The sequence below is a fragment of the Gymnodraco acuticeps genome, unplaced genomic scaffold (genome assembly GCF_902827175.1).
Source record: "Gymnodraco acuticeps unplaced genomic scaffold, fGymAcu1.1, whole genome shotgun sequence".
Classification (NCBI taxonomy): Eukaryota; Metazoa; Chordata; class Actinopteri; order Perciformes; family Bathydraconidae; genus Gymnodraco; species Gymnodraco acuticeps.
The window spans coordinates 518,849-545,293 of record NW_022990943.1 but is presented as its reverse complement, the minus strand read 5'-3'; the positions used below and the strand labels follow the sequence as shown (position 1 = coordinate 545,293).

The window sequence follows — 26,445 nt, the reverse complement described above, 5'->3', positions numbered from 1 at the left end:
TGTGCACGCTAGAGCAGACTACGAAGGGATCGTAACAAGTGACCACGACAATGATTGGCCAAAGGCTGGGTCCAACACAGATCTCAAAATGCTGTAGAGCTAACACTAGAACTAGGATGAGTATCCGATAAACTAGCAGACACTCTCGGGTTTACGGAGAGTCGAAGGTCGAGAGGCTTGTCTGAGCCGGCGTTTTGTGCTGGTCTCGCGACATCCTCATGAGGAGGGGAAACCACAATTTCTGGCTTTTCGTCTGACACAGCTTCATCTGGAAGCATCGACACAAACACAGGATTAGACAATGAGTCATCAAAGTCACTTTTACTCGCCTGTGTGCATATGTGTGTAATTAGGCCAATACCTTTCGGCGGGGACATGTCTTGCGGCTGTTCTTTACGCTTCAGAATCATACAGTTGGCAATGACATGTCCAGGTTGATGACAATAGAAACACTCTCTCTCTTCTCTGTTCACGATAGTCACATCTAACGGCTGAGTAAGCAGGGCGGCTGGCACACGGCGGGACCTCTCAGTAGACACAGGGGAAAACACAGATTTATGCGTGAGCACATATTCGTCTGCTAACACAGCGGCAGCAGAGAAAGAGTTTACCTTTTGTTCATTCAAGTATACCACAATGCGATCAGGCAAACATTTCTTGAACTCCTCCAACATAATCAGTTCCCTCAGAGCAGCATAATCCGCCACTTTACATGAAGCAACCCACTTAGTGAACATCATTCCCTTTTCTCTGGCGAACTCGACATGAGTTTGACTGGGACCCTTCCTATGAATTCTAAACTTCTGCCGATAAGCTTCAGGAACTCGTACACTCCAAGTATGGCACCTTTCACCAAGTCGTAGTTTAGACTGTCCTCTAACGTAAGAGCAGCAACTGCTTCCTGAGCTCTCCCGTGAAGTTTACACTGAACTAACAGAGCCCAGGCCTCAGCCGGCCACCGTAGTGCCGCTACAATGCGCTCAAAAGCACCAAAGTACGCATCCACCTCAGTCTCACGGAAAAGTGGCACTAACGAAATATTTTTGAGTACGTTGAAAGTAGGGGGATGAGAAGGAAGTGGGAAGCTTCCTCCGGCATTACCAAAAGCACCGGATGCGCGCAGCTCGGAGTCTAGCTCCAGCTGACGCATCCGGACTTCCTTGTCGATTTCAAGCTTTCTCATTTCCAACTGAAACTGCCGGTTCTGCTCCTTGTCCTTTGCCTCTAACCGGAGACGTGCGAGACGGACATCTAGTTTCACCTCCCTTCCTCAGAGTCCGAACTGCCAGGAGACGGTGGATTGCAGCGAGGCAGCGTGAACGGTGCTTTAAAACTGCCCACCGCCCTCACTGTCACCACCTTCTCCTTTAGCAAACGAAAAACTCCGCCTCATGCCTCTGACTTAAGATAGGCCTATCTCCAGATAGGACATTGGTCACAGTGAGCTCAGCTGGTGCAGCTAGTATAAGTAACCCCCCTTTTCACCAACTCATCCACTACCAAAGCCTTCAACCCTTTTTTTAATGATTGTTTATTCACTGCGAGACTGAAATGTTGCGCAATCTCATCCAAATCGTCCTTGCGACACCGGTCTAGCTGCTCTTAGGACGTACAGACTAAAAAAGACTCCAATCGAGAAATGCCATTCTTAGACGAACTGCCCCACACGTTTTACCAATTGTTTACAGGTATAAAAACCACTTGTAATTCCAGGAATGTAGTAATGTATCCCGGACGAGCCCCCATATAAGTTACGTCCCCCTTCTAGGGTAGAGAAAAGTGACATACACCAGTTAGAATTCGTAAAATTATAAGCATTTACAGGGCTCAACGCTAACTTTTAAAAGTGGTTTCCAGGCTGGCAACCAGGCATCAGCTTTTGGTTGCCAAAAGTGAAAATATGGTTGCCATTTTTAGTCACCTTATATTTTAAATAATGACGATACTATGCAGTTATACATCAACTTAATAATGAAAATGTGACACTTAAAGAATGTTCAAATGCTTTACAATAAGTAATTAACACAATTATTTGTACTTATTATTACTTGTCCACCCTCAATTGCTGGTATACAAAACACCAGTAGTGCAGCTGTTGTTCTGTTCTTCACAGATCACTAATTTCTTGGTCATCCGTTGTCTCCCTTTCAAATGTGGGTTTTCAAAATGGTAAAGTTTCGTTTTGCACTTTTATTTTGTAGTGATAAGATCGGGACTCATATTTTGAAGGAACTTTTACCGGAAGTGAATGCACAACGAAGCAGAAGCAGAATGTACATATATATTTCGCCTCCCAAGACTTTACACATTTCCTCTTTGTTTTTCGTTCGGGTTTACCTTGCGCTTTATCAGTTGAATCACTTTGAATATTCGTTTGAGATGTTGACGGGTTGGCCGAACTTTTTACCCCACAGTAAAACAACTTAATTTGCTTCGCCATTTGTTGTAAAACAAACACACGGTGCACCATGCACGCGAGTAAACGTGCATCGCATTCTGGCTCCGTAATCACACCAATGTACGTGCAACTTAAGTATCAGGTTCCGACTGGTCACAACAAATAATTAATATTTATCTATTTTGGGGTGCACATTTAGCTGTTTGCAGTCCTTATTTCTTTATGTTAAAAACGGCCAAGATACAGATTAATGAGCAGGTAGAAGGCAGAGTCCGTAACAGTCGCTTTAAAAAAAACTAATCAGGGTATAAATGATCTTTGGATGGAAAGCCTCAAAATGTGGTATCCAGTCACGATCACAGGTACAGATCAGAACCCAATAGCACGACTCAGATACAACCAGTGTATAGCAATGTTCAGTTTATTCAGGTCAGGAACAGGCAGGGTCAAAACCAGGAAATCCGTCAGACAGGCAACCAAAACCAGACAGGGAGCAGGCAGGAACTCGAGATCCGTAAACAGGCAGGCAGGGATCAAAAACCGGGCAGGACAAACATCTAGGCTAGAGCACAACACTCACTGGAGAGCTTGGCGGAAACGACAAGACAATCTGGCAAAGGACAAGTGATAGTGAGGTGGTATAAATACTGTGGAGTGATGAGGGAATGAGTAACAGGTGAGGGGAAGGGCTGGGGAGACCAGGTGAGGGAAGTGAGCTGATTACAAGGGCCTGGAGGAAGACAGGATTTTAAATGACAGGAGAGTTTAGATGAGCCACCAAACAAACAATAATAGAAGTGTCTAACTTGTGACAGTATCCAGACATTCATGGTCCCTAGAGTATAAAGTCAATTGTACAGCCCTTGCAAGTCAGAGACTTCTCTTATCCTGTGAAATATCCCAGCATTGCTTTGATTTTAATGCATAATCATTACAATAATTGCCATTTCTGAAAAGTTTGTGACGGCCGCACATTGATTTAAGGTGTTTCTTCTAAACTGTAGTGGCAGGGGAAAAGGTTTAAGGCATGCTGTTTAAAATGAACATGTACAATAAAATAAAAGGAGGAGGAGAGTGTGTGTGTTGAAGCGAATGCGGGTATTCAGCGGGAATTTAAGTTTCCTCAGCATGTATACATATGATCGACCGACCTGGACGCACACGATAGAGAGATGCTCCTTTGTGCCACGCCGATCACCATGTTATCCTTTTTTGTGGATTATAGCCAAATAGGCCTAAAACAGAGAGAGGAGGACGAGAGAGAGAGAGAGATGAGACGAGAGAGAGAGCAGAGAGAGAGAGAGAGAGAGAGAGAGAGGAAGAGAGAGAGAGAGAGAGAGAGAGAGAGAGAGAGAGAGAGAGAGAGAGAGAGAGAGCGGTGCCAGCAGGGACCGTGTTGTTAGCATCTGGTTAGCTAGCTGCACTAACGGACATAAGGAGCTGGAGGAGAGTCCTCTCCTGACAGACTGAGAGACTCAGGTGAGCTAAACAAAGGCCTCTCTGAGTGTTTAGATAGTTAACTTTAGTCTAAGTTATCTCAGTGGGTGTTAGGAATTAAAATCAATATTTTATGGCATAATTTAGTTGAAACATACCCTCAGTTTAAATGCTGTTTTATACTGAAAAACCAGAAGTTCTCGCGCACAATGTCTGATGTCAAGCTTTTATTCTGAAAATCCTTCATCTCCGGTTAGCATTTAGCATGTGGCTAATATTCCTTTTCCTACAGAGGTGAATTTAGAAGCGAAATGACACGGAGTGTTGCACACCGAAACCTACTGATTTTAACACTACAACTATCAGTGGCGAGCCGTCAGGGCCCTCTAGGCCCTCTGTGAGGGCCTAAGATATTCTACAAAATAATATTTTTCAAAAATAATTTATTATATTTTTGTTATATTTTTCATTAGTTTTACCAAAATAACTTGATTTAATTGTATTTAAAATAACATTTCCAAAGAAATAAATCCTTCGAATCTGCCTATTCAGTTTCTGTTGGAATGTGAAGGGTTAAATTAAAGAAGCTGGTCTCTGCGAGTCTGTGAAGAGAGGAGCTGTTGGACGTCCAGGCGGTCCAGCTATGAATTCACAGAGGGCCCAGCTATAGTAACTGAACGAGAGAGTAATGTCAAATGACAGTACAATTGACCAATCATATCTTCCCTCTAAATGGGTGGGTGTTATTATCGCGGACTTTATGACAAGTTCCGCCCGCTGTGAAACTTTTCTTGTTTCCATAGCAACAACAACTTCCGGTCAACAGCGTTAACTCGCCTTCAAAATAAAAGCATGCCAAATTACACTTAAGACATACAACTGCAACGAAAGTAACAAACACAATGCAATATCCTTTTCAATTTAAAAAAACACAAATAGGGTTATTTACAGGTGTTGTTCTGTGTGGTAGAGGGTCGCTTTCATTGATGCGTTTTGCACCCCGGGCCGTTGTTTTGATATTCCGCTGAAGTATACGCTGTGACTTAATAAGGAAGGGGGGGGGGGGGGGGGGGGGGGGGGTCAGAGGGCCTAGGCATAAAAGTCAGGGCTCGCCACTGACAACTATAGACGTCGAGATATAATTTTTGCTGAATATTAAATGAAGGTACAGTTTATTTTAATACGTTTTGTTTACAGACGTGGGTAGCATATGACATATCCAGAACTACCGGAAATGATAACTGCCGTGAAGTATTTCCAGTATAATTAAAGTAACGAACTACAGCCGTAAAAATGCAATAAATGAAAAGTGATGAAAGAGAATATGAGGAGAAAAGGCGTGTTTAGTTATGAATTGAATGTACAATGGCTGAGTCCTCTGTTATAAGCAACAACGGACATTGAAGACGAGTGTAGGGCCGGTGTAGGTACCAGATGTGTTCGGGTGTATTTCCGTCGCATCCGTCATCTGTCATATCCGTCATATACTCACCTCCCTCTGCTCCCAGCGCTCTGCTGCCACACACCGGCCTCTGCGGAACTGCAGCCGGAGGAACTCGGGACAGCTTGTTATGTGTGGGGTGCTATGGTGGTCTAATTATTTACAATTAAAAAATATATGTATTCTGCGTTACTTTAGCCAACACTTTTATAAGGCCACTAGATTAGATAATTACGAAATGTATAGATAGAATACATATCTTTCAGGTTGTTATTTTGACATTATGTTTAATGTTTTATTTACCTTTTAGTATTTTTATATAGTATCTGAACTTTGGAGAGGAGTTGGGAGACACACGACACATCAAAGCACATCTACAGATCAAGACGAAGCGAATGGACGTACTCCCATACTCCTAGCGTGAAAATGTTTGTGAAAACGTGTGCAAAGTCTCCGAAAATCCTAAAAATAAGCTCATATTTGAATTCCCCATAAAAAAACACATCATTCAGTAAAAACAAGGCCCCACTGATCATCTACTCTCTGAGACGATTCCAGGAATGTCTGGCTTGAGTTTCTACCACCAGGGAAAGTGGACAAAAGTGCCCGAGATCAGCCTCTTAATTGACCCAGGGCCTAGTGCTTGGCTTTGGGCATGGGTGTGTATCAGTATGTAGTACATACTGATACACACCTGAACATCAGCAGGAGAGGACTCTTTAAAGTAGAGACACTACATACTGATATACACCTGAACATCAGCAGGAGAGGACTCTTTAAAGTAGAGACACTACATACTGATATACACCTGAACATCAGCAGGAGAGGACTCTTTAAAGTAGAGACACCACATACTGATATACACCTGAACATCAGCAGGAGAGGACTCTTTAAAGTAGAGACACTACATACTGATATACACCTGAACATCAGCAGGAGAGGACTCTTTAAAGTAGAGACACTACATACTGATATACACCTGAACATCAGCAGGAGAGGACTCTTTAAAGTAGAGACACCACATACTGATATACACCTGAACATCAGCAGGAGAGGACTCTTTAAAGTAGAGACACTACATACTGATATACACCTGAACATCAGCAGGAGAGGACTCTTTAAAGTAGAGACACTACATACTGATATACACCTGAACATCAGCAGGAGAGGACTCTTTAAAGTAGAGACACCACATACTGATATACACCTGAACATCAGCAGGAGAGGACTCTTTAAAGTAGAGACACTACATACTGATATACACCTGAACATCAGCAGGAGAGGACTCTTTAAAGTAGAGACACCACATACTGATATACACCTGAACATCAGCAGGAGAGGACTCTTTAAAGTAGAGACACTACATACTGATATACACCTGAACATCAGCAGGAGAGGACTTTTTAAAGTAGAGACACTACATACTGATATACACGTGAACATCAGCAGGAGAGGACTCTTTAAAGTAGAGACACTACATACTGATATACACCTGAACATCAGCAGGAGAGGACTCTTTAAAGTAGAGACACTACATACTGATATACACCTGAACATCAGCAGGAGAGGACTCTTTAAAGTAGAGACACTACATACTGATATACACCTGAACATCAGCAGGAGAGGACTCTTTAAAGTAGAGACACTACATACTGATATACACCTGAACATCAGCAGGAGAGGACTCTTTAAAGTAGAGACACTACATACTGATATACACCTGAACATCAGCAGGAGAGGACTCTTTAAAGTAGAGACAATACATACTGATATACACCTGAACATCAGCAGGAGAGGACTCTTTAAAGTAGAGACGCTACATACTGATATACACCTGAAATGAGCACAATAGGCCCCCTCTAATATACACAGTGTAAAGTGCTTTACATAAGACATTGACCCGACAACAAACATAACGACAACAAACATAACTGTAGATGTCAGGGACATCATTATATACAACATGCTGATACATATTCTCTTTTATTGACTGTAGACTGATTCACCTTCTCCAATATCTTAATTCACTTTTAACAATACCACAAAGTAGGGATGCTCCGATCGCCAATTTCGGGGCCGATCGCCGGAATCAGTATCGGCCGATACCGATCGCCGATCCGATCGAGTGGGCGGGGCCTAAATGGAAGATTTAAACATCACTTTAAATCTAACATTTAAAGTGATGTTTAAACTCAGTTAATGGGGCTCATTCACTGGAGCTTCCACAAACAACAATCAACTTAATTATTACATTAAAATGATGTACATTATTCAAGTTTACATTCACTTTATAATAACACGGGAGAAATGAGCGGAAGCGCTCTCTTTTCCTCTCTCCCTCTCTCTCTCTCCCCCTCTCTCTCTCTCCTGACAGCCTGTCAGTATCTCATGCAGCTCACTGATCTAGTAACCCGACAGTGAAGAATAAATATATTTATAATAACTAGTTTAGCTTGTTCCAGAGGTAGATAAAATAGCTAAGTGTGTTAGGTCTAACTCTTGTGTGTTTCGCTCCGCTTACCGGTCCGGCGGGCGGAGCTGCAGGATTTCTGCTTCACACACACGTTGCATACCGCTATTTTACTGTCTTTTTCGGACACCTTAAAATAATGCCAGACCGGTGAAGCCATTTTGGCGAGTTTGTTTTGCCGCACACAGAGAAAAGTGTCATGTATTGTACGTCATGCGATCGGCTCTCGCGATCGGCATGTTTAGAGAGCACCGATCGATCGGTAGAGAGTGAGTATCGGCCGATCTCGATCGGTGACCGATCGATCGGAGCATCCCTACCACAAATGCTGGACTCAGTGACAGTGAAGCACTCATAATTAAAGGCTTACACACTTATTAACGCATAGTACTACGCATTTTATATTTTATTTACTGAGGTAAGTGTGAATGTTTAAACATTTAGCTGCATTTCAATGTAACAATATAATGATATAATTCAAGTATAATATTGATCAGTCAAGTCCTTCTTCATCATTCAGTCATATACTGTCATGTTTTCTTGTCACTCTGACAAACGGAGCTCATTCTGCCCGCCTTGTGAGCATAATGAGGAATCTTTTGAATGCACAACCTAAATAAAACATCAGATATGCACCATTAAAAGGACCAAACTGAATGCTTCTTAATCTGCCACATATTTCATATCACCTTTCTAAATGATTCAGTTTGCCTGGAAGGCAGAAAATAGGACTATACGGAGACTCTCTGTGGGACTTATAAAGAAACCTTGAATAGTGTTGTCAGCTGCCTTCTCAAATCTGCCTCCTTGTCCAATTTGGATTCCCCAAAAATTGAGCAGCCGATGCTAATACTCCCATAGGGACACTGGCGAAGAGTGCTTTAAACCTCCGTCTCTGTCAAAAAAAAGAAGGAAAACAAAAGATGAAAAAGAAAATAACTCCGGGGGAAAAATATATTATTTTTCTGTCTCAAGAACTTTTGGAAAAAACCCACTGTGATGACGTAATCCTCCAGCTTTCTCCCAAGTTCTTTCAAACTTTCACTCTTAATAATGTCAGTTAGACATCACCTCAAAGTGTCACATAACAGTGGTAGGGAAGAGGCAAAGAAGTCTAAAACTAAGTGTCATGGAGGGCTTGATAAAAGGAGCAAATCCATTTTAAGCAGCTTTTTTCCCCGCTGAGCCGGGGGCGGTTGATTTGATGGAAGCTGCTGTGTAAAAGCACTGCTCTTTTCTCCAGCCTGCTAATTGGGATGGTTACCATTCCTCGTCTCGTCTAACCCACCCTTCCTTCACACACATTCATCCCCTCTGGCAGTCGCCTTGTTTCGCCTTCTTGTACCTCTGTGAGAGGGAAAACAGTTCTTGACTGAATCTCAGGTATAAATATCGGATGACAAATGAGCTAAGGGAGAACTTAATTGTTATTTTTTACGACTACAAGGACCCCCTTGTTTAGTGGCACTTTCTGGAAAGAGAGTCAAGATTTGCCAAAGTACACACTGTGGCCCTAACACAGTTATTGGACATTGGTCAAGATGGAGAACTCTGATTGGCTGTTCAGCTAAAGTGAATAAGTGCACAAAAGAAAAACTTGAGCAAGGAAAATTAACAAACAAAGACAAAATGGCACGAAGAGGGCCCTTCTTATGTTTTATCTTTTCAAAACACTAAAGCCTACCTGTATATTATCAACCACGATGGCCGTCTGGAACAATGATAAGTGGTAAGTGAGAGTTGTTTGGAAAAAGTCGTCAAACACCGCTTTGATTAAATGTTTGTATCGTAACAACTGCGAACAAGGCAAGGTCAAACCCTATTAGGCAGAAGACCATTATCAGTTTATATTGCATGTTACTGTCAAATTAATGTTTGTAACACAAGTATAATCACCCTGATTAAAACACAGAAACGTGTTTCCAAACAATTATTAAGTTGTAAAACTGTAAGTATTATATTGGTCTTATAAATCTGTATGCATGCATGGATTCAGTGTAAAAATCGTCAGTATAAAAGGATTTACAATGCATTTTACGCTTGTTTGTGAAAATGATTTCAGCTATATGAATGCTTTCATTGATGAACTGGCTTCCATTTCCATTTCCAAATATAAAAACGTATTTTAATGGTATTTGATGGTACCTTAAAAAAATGCATTCATTCAAAATCTGATGTACATCATGACAAGTTGTGATTTTACCACTACTGTATGTGCAGGAATAAACCAAAAGTCATGCTGTTTTACTCTTCTTTTCGTCATGTTGCTAGGTCAGGCTCACTCTCGTTGCTTAAGCTAAGTATTAATGTTGTATGACTTTTCTCACTTTCTCCAAAACTATTCCACAAAGACTTGAACTTAACTGACATCTTGGTTCATATATTTTTTAGGTATTGAGATAAAGTAGAATTGAAATTTTAACATATTTTAACATATTTTTTAAATGTTTCTCTTAATGGATAAATATATTTTAATTCTTATTCTGAACCCTTTTTGAATGTGTTTAAGATGGCATGTACTTATTGCAATGCCTGACTCAGCCACTTTACAAAATTACTGATTAATGCCCTTGAAGTCCCAAAAATGAAGAATGACTGATTGTGATACAAATACGGATATCGTGTTCTTGATTCTATTAGATGATTCACCCTTTAACAGAAAACTTGTTCGTGTTACAATATCAATTCAACTTCAGGAATATCCGTGTGCACCCAAGATGACCTACAAATCTCTCTGTGAAATCACAGATGATTTAGCTGGTGCCCATATCTGGGCTCAGACTGAGGGACCATCTAGTGGCAATGAGGAGACAAACAGCTTGTGCAGCACTTGTGTATAGTCAACCTTGTTCAGAGCGTTGCATCTTCACTAATGGAGTCAGAAGCATGTCATGCGCTGTTTATCCCTCAGCTACACATTCAAACATTGCTTTAAATAGATCTTGCCAGACACTCTGCATTGGAACCCACTGTCTTATATAACACAACACAAATCTGCTCCAGACATGATTCACCCATCAAGGATCCTGGCAAACTATGGATAGTTGCTTTTGTTTTATTAAAACAATGTCAGATAGATAGACATTAAACACGGCTGAAATATGTCCGTCTGGGTCTAAAATAACCTTTAATGTTAGAATGATGCAGTTAAACAGGGAAATAGACCTTCACCTCTCAAGGGATAAGGTGTATGTTATATACAAACCCAAAACATCCCAATTACATTTTTAAAAAAAAACTATTTTTAATGACCCATTTTCCTAATTTAAATTTGTTCTACTTTTGAGCCTTTTATTTGAACATTTACTAATAAAAATTAAAGGATTTTTTTTTTATTCACACACGAAGAAAAGGTTCAAAATCCGGGGGTGTTTATTTTTTGCGCTCCCCCTTACAAAATTATAAGATTTATGCCACCCTCATGTCTCTCTGGTGGTCTTAATATACATTTCAGCCAACAGGGATTAGCTTAGCTTAGCATAGGAGTGGAAACAGGTATGAACAACCAGCCTGGTTGTTCATACCTGTTTCCACTCCTATGCCAGGAGCCAGGCTGGCTCCAGCACCGCTACAGTATGTATTCAGTTTGCTGAATATGCACCAAAGGCTTTAGGAATTCAAAGCCTTTGGCCAGACAGTTTCTGGCACATAACTCCCTTAAAAAGTAATCAAACAATTAAGATACAAGTTATCTAGTAAGCTTTAGAGGTTCTGCTAGGGCAATTATGTTACCTTAAAGATTGGACTGATCTGATGTAGTATATGTATCGGGCTTGATACTTACATAATTCACTAATCGGATATCGAACTGACAATCTACATACTGATTGATATTAATATGTAATTAAAGCTGGAAGCAGCGATGAGCGGGTTTTCGACGATCCGCGCATTTAACAAGAGTCCTGATGTCCGTGCAAAATATTTAAAACATCCCTCCGGAGGAAGGCCCTGAAAACGCGATTTCGTAGCAGTAGAATAATAATAATCTGCAGGAAAACAATAGGTTCCTCGCACTTCGTGCTAGGACACCGTTGGGGTCCCAGCACTCTCGTGCTCGGGCCCTAATAAAGAATTAGTGCGCGTGTGTCCCCCATGTTGTGATGTGTGTTTCTGTGCTTTTGCCCGTTGTTTTCCCTGGTTGTTAAATTGAGCGCATGGATATCAATCATGCGAGTCATAGGCTCGCACGTGCTACCTACTGTCATGATTTCGGAACCTTTTTCGGTACTTTTGCTGGTCGTTTCCCCTGTTTTGTGTTTGTTCTGCAGGGTCGTCGCTCGCCTTGCGAGCGATTACAATAGGGTCTTCACCGACCCTAATAATTCTATCGATATCAATAACGATATCAATAACATAGCGATACAATTATCCTATGGATATCAATCATTCCAATTACTTGGACTATTATATTGTATTTTATTTTATTTACTTGCACTATCTGTTTTATTTTGTTGCACTGTTGAAGGAGCCTGTGACCTAAGGATTTCATTGTCATAACTACACTGTAGCTATGTACATATGACAATAAAAGCCTTTAACCTGAACCTTGAATCATGCGAGTTGTCTGCCTTCATGATTTCTGAACTTTTTTTGGTGCTTTTGCCGGACGTTTTCCCTGTTTTGTGTGTGTTTGGCAGGGTTGTCGCTAACTGATTAGTTCTATGCCAAAAGAGCTGTGGTATGGATATACTGTATTGGTATTGTGATATTTTAAAATGCAGGTAGCAGTATCGGATCAGAACTGAAAAAAGTGAACTTGTGCAAGTGTAAATGGAACAGAGCCAGGCTAGCTGTTATGCTAAGCTAGGATAACAAGCTGGAGGTTGTCGCTTCGTACAGACATGAGTGGAATTGACAGTGGTATCAAGCTGTCCCTTAAAACACTTAATCACAAACATTTGAAAATGAATGTATCCTTTATTATTTAGCCTCTCTTTGTTTGTTGTTCCATTCCACTTGGAGGAATCCAATGTTGACAGCAGTATAATATATCAGGTCAAGTGTGTTACACACCTCAAATAATGGATTCACGTTCAGGGTGCAAAATGAAAGTGTAAGTCAAATAAAAGACTGATCCAAATAGGTCAGTGCCGGTGTTCTCCTGAGACTTGGTCTGCGTTGAAATGAAAGAAGAACCTGCCTTCCGTCCTCCATGATAAATGCCTTCTGATGTGGAGCCAGGCAGATGGAGGCAGAGATGCATCAAATAAATAAATAAAAAACTGAAGAAAGAGAAGCGTGAGGCTGGGGCTGTGCAGATTATGCAGACAGTTGACTGTTTCACAACCCTCCCACGGAGACTGTGCTGAACAGAAGCTTCGCTTTGATCACCTCTCCGGATTAACTGTCACTGTGCGTTGGTGTGTACCCTGTGTGTGTGTGGTGCATTCGTGTTTGTTATTTTAGAGGTGAAGCAGTGTCTGTGTGTCTGGATCAAGCTTACTGCAGCAATCAGGGGAAAGTTAATGAATTAAACTATTAAATGAGTTCATTGATGGGGTATCCTTTGAGGATGTTTTTGTGAGAATAAAATAAAAAGAAAGGTTATTTGGAGTATGGATAGCAATAACCCTAAAACTCTTGAATACTAGCAAAATGTTATCTCGTTTAGTCTCTATTAGAGAAATAGATTTGAAAGAGGGAGATAGAGGCAACTGTGTAAATCAGCGGCCGTCCACCAATCAGAGGGTCAGTTCTTTGACGTGTTAATTCATTGTTAATTAATTGTTCTCCACACATGCAGTTTAGATACCACTTCCCTTTTGACAATCAGCTGATTGAGGCAGTTATTGTCTCAGATTGTGAATAAGTCATGTTTTCAAAGGGGCCCTATTCTGCTCATGTTCAGGTTCATATTAGTATGCTGTGCCTCTACTGGGACATGTCTCCCTGCTTTAATGTTCAGAGGTCTTTATTCTTCTCATACTGCCTGTGCTGCAGCACCTCTTTTCACCCTCTGTCTGAAACCAGAGCCCAGTCTGCTCTGATTGGTAAGTGTGGCCATCCCTGCTGTGATTGGTCAACCGCCCAACTGAGTGTGTGGGAGAGAAACTCACTCTGGAGGGACTTTGGGATGTTAACCTTTGCAGACCGTTTACATGCACAAAAACCTATAGAACATCTGGTAACAATTATTTATTTGTATGTAAAAATAAGAAAAATGTAAAAAGATAGAGTCTTAAGGAGAAAAGAAAATAGAAGAAACAAAACAAAGAAAAGACAGAAATCTTCGAGATGCGTGAGCGCGGCCACCCAGGCAATTACAAAGTTTGGAAAAAAACAATTGCGCTGGAAAAATTGCTCTCATACCCATAAAAGTTAACGGGCCACATTCAAATCTGTGGCCACCTTGATAGGGACCGAGCCCCAGTACATAGGCCGAGAAAAGTTAAAGGTCAGAATTATTTTGAGAACGTACCGTCATCAGCCGAGGCTTCGCTGCTGTACCCGTCATAGTCCGCCGTGAGCGCGCTGTACTTGTGCCGGCTCTCCCAGGTGAACCCTCCGCTGTGTTTGGTGTTAGCGGCCTTGGCTCCTCCCCGCAGGCCCTGGGAGCGACTGACGGCCTCCTGGTACTGACCCATCACTTCATCCTCGCTGTCTGATGACGAGCCCTGCAGGTTGGCATCAGTGTAGGCCTTGTCTGTTTAGGGTAAAGGCAGACGTCCCTGTTACTGTGGGACATGTTAAGACCAGAGAAGACTACTGGCAGCCTCTGCTGGCCTCCAGCCTGTACTTCACCGGGACCCTGATCAACTGCTTTGTAAACCATGGACAGAAAAAGTACTTTTCCAGTGTCAGAATAGAGTTCTCTAGAATCAACAGTGTAGAATCCACATGAAAGGGCTCTTATTAAATGCTGTTTAGTGTTTTTAAATACCTGTATATATTTTGCTAAAGACAAATAGAGCCAAGGAGGGATATTTTCTGTTGACTCGTGCTCACACTCGCTCTCAACACTCGCTCTCGCACTCAAAAACAAAACTTTATAATAACTTAATAATCATATTATTGTCATCTCAATCTGAAGTCCCAGTCCCATATATAAATGAAATAGTGCAAGAAGAAACAGAAATAAAATAGTACAAGATAATGGTGAAAGTGACACAATGGTGTAGATGATATGCTGAAATAAGTAAACTATTTGCATGTAAAATAGAGTAAGATTAAATAAAAACAGAATGTTGAATTTAAAAGTGAACATTGAAATAAAGAAAATGCTGAGTATTGTAATTGTATATGAATACATTGTAGACAGACTTTTGTCGATTTGTCTTTGATTTGACCTTTTTGTTATATTTAAATTTCATTAACTTTTTATAGTTGTATTGTTGTTTGTAACTCAATTCATCTACAGTATATACACTACATCAAATGGTCTCCATATTTAAGATATACATCAACAACACTTGTGTTTATATGTTTTTCTTAACTATATTATATAAATATTTCATGGTGAAACTAAAAGGAAATCCAAACGAGCTACAGAATTGATTGATAGGATTAAAGTGATTGACTGATTACATTCAATATCGCCTTCGGAGAATCTTTACAAGGAGAGAATTTAGCTCCAGACAGAATTTGATTCTCTGTCCAATGGGGACGCTGTAGATCTTCACTTAAAATCACGCTTTCATTTCTACGAACATGCATGGGAGCGTGACAGCAAGCTTTTGTGCCATCAACTTAAACAGTCAGCAACAGCAGGTTTTATATCTGCAATAAAAGATGAGGAAGGTAATATTGTTACAGACCAAAAAAACATGAATGCCCAGTTCCAGTCTTTCTATGAGAATCTGTACACCTCGGGGGCAGGTAGCAAATAATTAGTAGATGACTTCTTTAGTCAAATTGGAATGCCCTCCTTGGATGAATCAGACAAATCTGGACTGGAGAGAAGTATAACTTTGACAGAGATTGATAACGCAATTTAAAAAATGAAGCCCAGAAAAGCACCATGATGGTTACCCAAGTGAATTTTTTAAGAAATGTGGGGCCAGGAGGTCCTGGTTAGGAAGGCTCTTCCCCCAACTATGACGCAGGCCTCTATCTCACTATTACTCAAAAGGAATAAAGGTCCGTTGTGGTCCAAAACTGGCCCCTTTTTGGACTTGTATATTTAAAACCTTTTCGTACATGTGTAACACGGCGGTGGATGCAAACCCATTGACTGCATTATTTGGCGTGGTCCCACAGGAGACACGAATAACAACTGATCAGGCTGAGGCTGTGGCATTCTCTACCCTACTTGCTAGACGTCTGATACTCTTTAGTTGGAAAAAGGCTGCACCGCCGTCTCATAAGCGTGTGGTGCAGTGGGTTGTGCGTTGGTGTTCGGATCAGGGGGTCACAGGTTCAAACCCCACTGCAGTCAGCATGTCGCAGGCCTCCATCTCACTATTACTCAAAAAGAATAAAGGTCCGTTGTTGTGTGAATCACATCGTCCCATTAGTCTTTTATGTTGCGACTATACAATTCTAACCAAGGTCCTAGCAGGGAGGATTGAGAAAAGTATGCCTAAATTGATACATCCAGATCAGACTGGTTTCATTGTGGGTAGACAACTATCAAGCAACCTCCGCCGTGTGTTCAATGTTATCTAGTACCAGCCCAACAATGTCGAACCAGAGCTTATTATATCCTTGGATGCACAAAAGGCGTTTGAAAGGATTGAATACAATTACCTGTTCACTGCGCTCAAGGAGTTCGGCTTCGGCCCTACCCTACTGTTGGCTGATCAAGATCCTTTATACAGCGCCTAAAGCTTCAATTCGAACTAATAAGATAATATCTCATTATTTCCCACTTTTTCGTGGGACACACACGACAGGGTTGTCCACTGAGCCTCCAGATATTCGATATTGCTATAGAGCCCCTGGCAATACTGTTAAGAGAGACCGCTAGTCTAATTGGAGTGCAAAGGGGGGGAGAATTGCATAAATTGTCGCTCTATGCGGATGATCTTCTTCTTTTTCTTTCGGATCCCCATGCTACTATACCTATTGCCTTGGAACTTATCACCGAGTTTGGCCGGGTGTCGGGCTATAAATTTAACCTGAGTAAAAGTGTTCTATTCCCCATAAATGATAAAGCACGTCAAATGTCATTTCAGAACTTCCCTTTCTCTGTGTGTGAGGACAGCTTTACATAGGTGTCTGTGTCACGTACAAATACAAAGCTCTGATGGACAATCATTTGAAAACAGTGCTTGGTAAGGCTAAACTGGACATGGAGAGATGGTCGACTCTCCCCCTGTCACTAGCTGGCAGGATTCATTCTGTTCAAATGACGATCATGCCCAGGTTCTTATTTCCCGTTTCAGACAATCCCAATCTTCATCCCTAAATCCTTCTTTAGGGAATTAAATAAGTGCACTTCCACTTTCATTTGGAATAAAGCTGTACCTCGAATTAGGAAAGAGTATTTGGAAAGGCCAAAGGGGGAGGGTGGTTTGTCCTTACCCAATTATTTGTATTATTATTGGGCTGCCAACATCCACAAGCTGATGTTTTGGGTTGATGTGACGGACGAATCCCCAGTTTGGTCTGTAATGGAGCAGCATTCAAGTAATCCAGTGTCACTTTGCTCTTTAATTTGCGCTCCACTACCCTTGAGTAAAAACTACTGGACGAATAACCCAGTCATCCAAGGCTCTCTAAAGATATGGACTCAGTGTAGAATTCATTTCAAACACAAACAGGCACATGTTGCTTCCCCAATTCTGGCAAATGTAAATGTGTCTCCATCTCTCACTGATCCATCTTTTCGGTTATGGCATGGGAGAGGGATTAGGTGTGTTAAAGATCTTTTTAAAATTGGACACTTTATTTCTTTTGAACAGTTAAAGAAGGATTTCAATATCCCACAGTCATGTTTCTTCAGATATTTGCAGATACGTAGTTATGTCAGGACCCACTTCTCTCTAGCAGCCCCACAGAGTATTGTTGACTGTTTAAATATGGATCCCTGTGACAGGGGTCTGGTGTCTGTATTATATGACAATATTCAGAGGGTCCCCGCCCCGTCGCTTAATCACTTAATGAGGCAATGGGAGGAAGAGCTGGGAATAACTATATCAGATACTATTTGGCAAGCACCAATTCAATGTGTCCACTCGTCCTCAATGTGCATTAGACATGGGCTGCTACAATTTAAGGTTTTGCATAGGTTACATCTATCTGCAAGTAAACTGGCCAGATTTTACCCAGGTCTGGACCCAACCTGCATCAGGTGCAGTCGGGACCCGGCCCAGCCCTAAGTCACATGTTTTGGCTCTGTCCAAAACTGGCCCCTTTTTGGACTGGTATATTTAAAACCTTTTCGTACATGTGTAACACGGCGGTGGATGCAAACCCATTGACTACATTATTTGGCGTAGTCCCACAGGAGACACGAATAATAACTGATCAGGCTGAGGCTGTGGCATTCTTGCTAGACGTCTGATACTCTTTAGTTGGAAAAAGGCTGCACCGCCGTCTCATAAGCGTGTGGTGCAGTGGGTGCACAGGTTCAAACCCCACTGCAGTCAGCATGTCGTTGTGTCCCTGAGACACTTCACCCCAAATTGCTCCTGTGGGGATTGTCCACAGTATTGAGTATGTAAGTCGCTTTGGATAAAAGCGTCTGACAAGTGACATGTAATGTAATTTAACAAGCGCTGGGTAGAGGAAGCAATGCCCCATCTTAAACTTGAGTAGTTAAAGCACACTACCCGGGGCTCTATCGCAAAGTACTATAAGATCTGGCAACCGTTTCTGTCCTGCTTTGAGAACAAATTATCTGACATTAAAACAACGTAGCAAACCCAAGACACACAAGATGTCTTATCTTTTGTTTTATGGTACGTATATGTCATACACAAAGTCATCCATTCTTAAAAATGCCTGATGTTTGTTTTTTTCCTTGTGAAAGGACTCATCACTTCATGCAATGATACATTCATCTGGGTAATCTGGATATATATATATATATATATATATATATATATATATATATATATATATGGGATATTACAATGATTATGAACTTTGTCTGTACAAAGTAGCCTGTCCAGGAAATATGTCCAAATCAACAAAAACTGCGAGCCGGCAGGCAAGACGCTCCGCTTCTGAAATGCTTCTGAAACGCGCCCGGTAGGGTAAGACGCCGGACCAAAACCGCGATGCAGCCGTAACGCGCAGCAGACAGACCCGGTGGAATCTAGGGGTAACGGCCCCTACACACGGCGGCGTGCGTTGCCGCTTGGCAGTTGGCGTGTCTTGAGCTTGGGGAGTTTACGCGACCAACAACCAATCACATGAATCTCTCCTGTCAATTGCATAAAAGGTTTTACATGTCACACTTTATATGATGAACATTTATGACATTTATGTCTATGGTGCTATTTTACGCAACATTCCATGCTGGCTAAATACTGTCTATGCCTGCTAGCTGTCCATTCAAACGAAGTACACTAGATATAAACTCCCCAAACAGGCGAAAACCTACCAGTTTCACCCACTGTCTCTGCCACCTCCCTCTTTGCTCCCACAATGCAGTTCGGCAAGGCGTGACGTAACCCCATCCAAAGTGAATGGGCAGAAGCGTTGAAGCGCCGCCGTGTGTAGGGGCCGTAACTTATGGCAACACAAAATAAAACATGGGAGCGGTGGAGATGAGGAGGTGTCGGCGTTCTGGCGATTTACTCGGAAGGCCAATCCCCAACTCTGGGGACTTCCGGCCGGGGACTTCGGGTGGCAGCATACACCGTGAAGTGGTTTGCCAGTAAACCCAAAGCAGAAGAAGACAAAGTGACGTCAGCGGCTCATTTGCGTAATCTTCCCTCAGGGATCTTATTCCGGTGTGAACGCGATCTGTACTAAGTGCCCTGGGGTACTAAGTACGGCAAAGTACTTGGTGTGAACGCGGCTATTAGCCACCAAGTACCAATGATTCCTCGCTCTACGCCTCCTGTACCTGTTCGCTCTGCTATCGCGTGAAGGGTCTGCTAACAAGCGACCAACAGAAGACAAACAGAGGAGTCACATGTTGTTGCACATCAGTCATGCGCAAATGCAGCGCACTTCTGCGCTGTAACCCCGCTACGAGGCCCTGGAACCAACGCGGTTCCAGGGCCGGTTCGGAGATAGAGCCTGATAAGCACCGGTGAGGTCATGACGCAGCAGCAGCACCAGTCGGTTGTGTAAAGCAGTAAAGCAGTTAGTAAAGCAGACGTAAAGCAGTAGAAACACTTTCGCAAGCAAAGGAGAAGAAGAAAAACTGAAGCCCTTAAAGTCAAAAGTGTATAATATCTACCTGTAAATAATAATAAAAACCCCCCACAAATAAACAGAGGTCCCCCCACAAATAAACAGGTTCATATGGATAGGATACTAGATAACATTACTCACTCATTATATATAACGATAATATATATGTTTCATTGCGGAGGACCCCTTTTTTTGTGTCTCCCCCACTTCTTAAACCAAAGTTACACACTTGATAATATCTACCTGTAAATAATAATAAAAACCCTTGATTTATAACTTAACATCTCCGTCTCCTATTGATCTAAGTATATTATAAAGAATAGCAGTTAATTGAAGCATTATAGCACAGGCCTTTGTCAGATGGTTTATTAAGCTGTTTTTGTTCTGCTTCGAATACTTCTCTCTTTTTTCACCATACCTGTGTTTGCATCCCTGATATATGTTAGCCTACTTATTGTATTTGCCCCTTTACATATACTGTCCCTTTGCTGTAACATTATACACTCTCTGGCCACTTTATTAGGTACACCTGTTCAACTGCTTGTTAAAGCAAATATTTAGTCAGCCAATCACGTGGCAGCAACTCAAAGCATTTAGGCATGTAGACATGAGAGGCTTCTCAATTCTTAAATTTCCCCTCCTCGACTCCTCGGTCCTCCGGTAGTGACCCGGAAATGAATTTCAGTGCGCCATGTTGAAGGACATCTCATTTCTCTAAATGCACTTAGAGGACCGAGCATCGAGTATCGAGGAGGCTCTCTGGAGGAGCTATAACCGAGGATACACTGATGGGTCATCCACGGTGGAGGCATTACGCACGGCCGGACTTATCTCAGCCAATCACAGCTCTGCATGCATCCCCTGGATATTATTTTAGAAACTGCTTTCATCGCGACGCGATGTTTCCAGAGAGAACAGCTGTGAGGTCCGTGCAGAAAGCAGAGCAGAGTGTATAATATATATCACTCAGTATAACAGGCCTACATTACTCTCTGTATTTGTATGCTTTAGTTTAGTAGATATCTACAAACAAAGAGTCGATATTTTTCTAAGACCATTTAGTGCTTCACATAATAAAATACACAACGGCTGTATCCTGATATATTATGCTTTAGGAGCTGTAGGTGTGTGTGTGGTATAGTGTGTAGGTGTGTGTGTGGTACAGTGTGTAGGTGTGTGTGGTACAGTGCGTAGATGCGGCAGACAGACGGGTCTCAGTTGGTTTGGTGTCCTCTGCTTACTTTTAATACAACTTTTGGCCCGTAATTTCAATTCCCCATTTCAGCGACCAGAGAGAGGGGGGGGGGGGGGGGGGGGGGGATATATCCAGTCTCTGATTGTGTTACGTTATTATGAGAGTGCTTGTGAAGCTGACCGTTGAGCGGCCCAGACCAAGCAAGGAGGCAAGAGGCAGAACGTCCAAAAATATAACCCGACGTGGGCATTTATTAAAATTAATGTGCACAAAGTTCACAGCCTCAATCTGCTGTTTCTCCTTGCACACATCCTGCTGCCACCAGGATCTCACACACACTACCAGCCTCTTAATCAGACAGGGAACAGAGCCTAAATACACACACTCAAATCAGCACAACAAGACACAGGTGAGGGGGGAGGAGACAACACAGGACACCAGGTGCACACAATCATCAGCCACAGACCTCAACTGTACTGTGCAATCACGCTAATAAGGTGCCATATACCCGGCCTGAAGCCGTCAGTCCATAGTGACGCCAAACCTTCGTCACATTTCCTTCCCCCTCTCCCCAGGAAGCACAGTGTCCCCACAGTCTCGGCTTCGGGACAACCAGTCAGCCACCCGGTCTCAACGCCGCCTCCTCCGCCACCTCCAGCGGGGCCAGCGAAGCCGCTGTCAACCATGTCGTGACGCCACCCATCCGGAAGCTGTCCTGTCCTGTTGCAATGCGTTGGTCTGCCTCCAGCACGACCCAGGCTCTGTCGACTCCTCGTGGGTCCGGGTCCGCCTCCTCCTGCTTGTCTCTCGTCTCCTGCTGCTTGTCTCTCGTCTCCTGCTGCCTCAACAGCCGTGGCCCCCTGGTCCGTTCCAGGCATAGCCACCCCCAGCCGCGGTTCCTCTCTTTGGTCCCTCTTCTTTCCTCTCGTAATTTTCACCTCCTTACTTGGTCAAATCCCACTTCTGACACCAATTGTGAAGCTGACCGTTGAGCGGCCCAGACCAAGCAAGGAGGCAGAGGCAGAACGTCAAAAATATAACCCGACGTGGGCATTTATTAAAATAATGTGCACAAAGTTCACAGCCTCAATCCTGCTGTTCTCCTTGCACACATCCTGCTGCCACCAGGATCTCACACACACTACCAGCCTCTCAATCAGACAGGGAACAGAGCCTAAATACACACACTCAAATCAGCACAACAAGACACAGGTGAGGGGGGAGGAGACAACACAGGACACCAGGTGCACACAATCATCAGCCACAGACCTCAACTGTACTGTGCAATCACGCTAATAAAGTGCCATATTACCCGGCCTGAAGCCGTCAGTCCATAGTGACGCAAACCTTTGTCACAGTGCTCTCATACTTGTTTGATTCTGAAATTGTATATATTTATATAAATATTTGAATGTGTCCGCATCTGTAGCCTGTTATTGTCTCATTATACCGCACTGTGAATGAATCAAAGTAAATATATAAGTCGTCATGAACACATCTGTCCATCAGACAGAGGGCTGCTGTCCCTCCTGTCATCATTAATGGACGTCTCTTTAAAATGACCGCTCAGAGGAGAGGAGTTCTCATTTCTCTAACCGCCTGCTGCTTCCCCTCCTCTCTCCTCGGTTCCCCTCCTCAGTCCTCCGCTCGCATCTCCTGTGGGCGGCACCAAGTCTCGAGGATAGGAGTCGAGGAGGGGACATTTAAGAATTGAGAAGCCTCTATGGTGAAGATGACCTGGTGAAGTTCAAACAGAGCATCAGAACGGGGAAGAAAGGTGATTCAAGTTACTTTGAACTTGTATTATGATGGCCTGGGAGCACACAGCTCAATTGCACATTTGAGCCACAGTTTATAGCACTTAAGTCCAAATATTTATATATTATAACATAAGTCATTTTTTTTTTACATTCAGTTTGACCTTTTTCTATTTTTTACATGTACATTGTTTATTTATTCCTATATTTTTATTGCATTTTTGTGTCGATTGCACTTTTTTTATGATTGGATGTCTTTTTTTTCATTAAGTATATTGCAAGTTGCATTGTTGGAGGAGCATCTATTATCTATTGTGCATGTCATGTTACAATCAGGATTACAACATCAGGAAAAAAGGTAACTAATTCCCTACAGTTACATAAAAAAATAGGTAATCAGATTACTGTTACATTTGTAAAAATGGCAGATATCGTGTTAAAAAAAGAGCATATAGTGTTTGTTGTAAAGTATCAGATGTTCTCTCTTCTCTGTGAGCTGTTCTGTAGGATAATACTTTAAGTGTGAATCTATACGCCTACTGCCTGAATCTGCTTTATGATTTTCACTTCCTTTGCTTCATTTGATATTGAGGAAATCAAAAAGTATCAGAAAGTAATCAGGTTACATAACTTTATTACAGGAAGCTAGTAATTGTAACGGAATACATGTAAAATGTAAAGTAACCCTCCCCACCCAGGTGCCTTTGGATTCTGAATCTTTTGCACACTAATAAAGGCTGTTTGAAGCACTTAGGTTGCCATGGTGCTCTGTCTATAATTAACCCATCACACATTATGCAACAAAGTGCCTTGTTATATAACGGAAATATATTTATAGACTTTTATGTCATATAATAATTCTGTAATGAATTTTGGAAAATGATTCTGTCAGATTATTTGTGAATAATAAATGTTTGTGAGTTGTATAGCTATAGTTACGTAAAGAGGTGGCCTAGATTTTTCACGGCTACTTTCTAATGTTTGGCACACTTACACATACAGACATTGGGGGGGAAAATAAAAACAAATTAAAGGAACACAATGAAGAAATCATGTGATGTACTATCCATATAATATTGAGGGGAGTCAACAATATTTATTGCATGTGTGTCAGTAAAAAAGTCACGTCTACATCCTTGCTTTTACTCCAGTTGTAGCTTCACATGTAGTGCAGCAGGGGGCAGCAGAGCTTTAAGAGCTGCAGACAGAGGTGCGCTGACACATTTTAAATGCAACAAATCCCCAAAAGCTAATAGCATTTGCAAAGTCTGTTTTGTTTTAAAGCATTAAGCGTGACGAGTGAAAGATGTTGCATCCTTCAAAAATAAAAAACAAATGATTGCACTGAAAGGACAGACGGATATATTACTTCACTAAAAACAGGATAACATAATAACCATAATTATACAATACTGTGAACAGATCGATTCTGCCATTTCTGCATAACCAATCATTTCCCTTTTGATACTTTAGGTACATTTCTCAGATTATACTTCAGTACTATATATTGTTCTGAAATGGTGGATTGTGCAGAATGAGTACTTTTACTTTACGTTTTGAGGTACATTCTGATGCTAATCCTTTTGTACAATTCTGAACTCAGGACTTTTGCTGTAGTGGAGTACTTTAAGACCATAGTATTTGTACTTTAACTTAAGTAAGGGATCTGAGTACTTTGTTCAACACTGGCTAATTGTCCTATGTTTCCATTCAAGTTTCCACTTCAGACTGCCTGAACCTGCCTTTGTTTCCCACTGAATGTTTACCAGAGGGCTCCGCAGGACAGAGCCAGCTCCCTGGGGGGCTCCCTGTTTTAAACATCTGAGGCCCTGCGGACAGATGACAGGAAAACAGGCTTACATCTGTCAATCTGTCAGAAAGAGTAATCTGATCGTGGCTTGAGAAAGGCCAGCGGAAAATGTCCCCATGTAGAGGTCAGGCCTCATGGCGCGGTCAGTGGCATGGCATGGGTCCATCGCTTATTGACAACACTAAGGACTTAAGCCTAGTTTTTTAGGGGGCATAGATTGAGCCTAGGGTTGGAAATCTGAAGATCAGGGGAGGATTGTGTGGTTCTCCCTAAAGAGGGCCATGTCATAGTTATTAATCTAGGCAACGTACAACATATTTGCTAATTTATCATTATGAATTCAATATAATTGCACAAAATAATGGCTGTAAAATAATGACCCCATCAGAGTTTAGAGTGCTGCGGTAAAGACATCTTTTTGTAGGCCGACCCAGAAGTTAACCTTGCACGGACCCCATCTACATAAATCAGACCTTCGGCAAACAAACAGTAATGATGCTTACACGTAAGCTAATGTTAGGCTAGTAAGGAACTACATGACAGTCGCATGGTTGCACATCAACACCGCAAAGCTAAAGGGGGCTAATCTTGGGCATGATGATGTTTAGTAGTCTCATTTAGCCACTTGTTAGCAACCTGCTTTTTTAAGACATACAAGCTTCAGACATTCACCAGTGAGGCATTCACTGACGTATTTGATGTCTTAGAACAAAACGTGAAAATCTTGCTTGTGTTAACCACAGACCTATTTCGTGCATCATGCCAAAAACCTAATGATATGAGACGAGGTCCCCCGGAAGTGCTCAAATGCTAACTTATTTAGGACTGATCCTGCACCACTCTATAAGCATGCTTTTATTATGCAATTGTGTCTGCCCGGGTCGAGATCGGTCTATCACAGTAAAAGCCCCGGACACATCCACAGCATCATCGCCTCCCACAGAGCACTTTGTTTAAAAAGACAACACTTAGGCGTTTTCCCCAGGTAGAGGAACTACTGGGGAAAGCGTTTACTTTGAAAACTATAACCAGTAGAAGAATAATGCACATGGTGTCAAATAAATCAAAAAGGTAGAGTGATAAATAAACATTATTTCAGTCGTATCATCAAAATTGCTGAAGTTATCATTACTGCTAAGTAAGCTGTTTTACTCTGCAGTTATAACGCTGGGATTGGGTTTCTTAGCCTTTTTTGTTTTGGACAGTAACATTAGCCATGCTGCTAAGGGGCTATGTTGCTAATGATATTTGCAGGTAGATTGATCTTTTTGCACGTATGCAAACCAACAGAGAGAAAAATAAGGAAAGAACTTCTTTTTGTGTGTTGTGTCGCTCTAAGGAACACAGACAGAAAACACCAAATGGAAACGCTGAAGGGAAGTAAATTAATTAACGGAAGTTTTAAATGTATTAAGTATATTATACAACAAAAATGACATTCTGTATTTAAATGCATCTACTACATGAACTGGTTCATTGATATAAGATATCATCTCAAAATGTTGTCTGTCCAAGGAATCTGGCTTTTAACTAACTGAAACTCACCCAAAACTGTTTTAGCGGTTTATATTCCAAAGCAATTTACATGCACACATAGAGTTCCGTGGCACTGGTTTAAACCAGTCCAAACTTCACTACAAGAATAAACATTTCATGTACCGGGAGCATCAGAAGCCCCATTCAAAACA

General features: G+C 41.9%; 1 protein-coding gene across 1 annotated transcript in view; it reads right to left on the bottom strand.

Annotated features, from left to right (window-relative positions):
- Positions 1 to 26,445, bottom strand: part of LOC117558509 (synaptotagmin-14-like) — a 90,967-nt gene that overhangs the window by 13,676 nt on the left and 50,846 nt on the right. Inside the window, 1 exon segment of the mRNA XM_034234753.1 lies at positions 14,165 to 14,389. Coding sequence (XP_034090644.1) covers positions 14,165 to 14,389 — 225 coding nt within the window.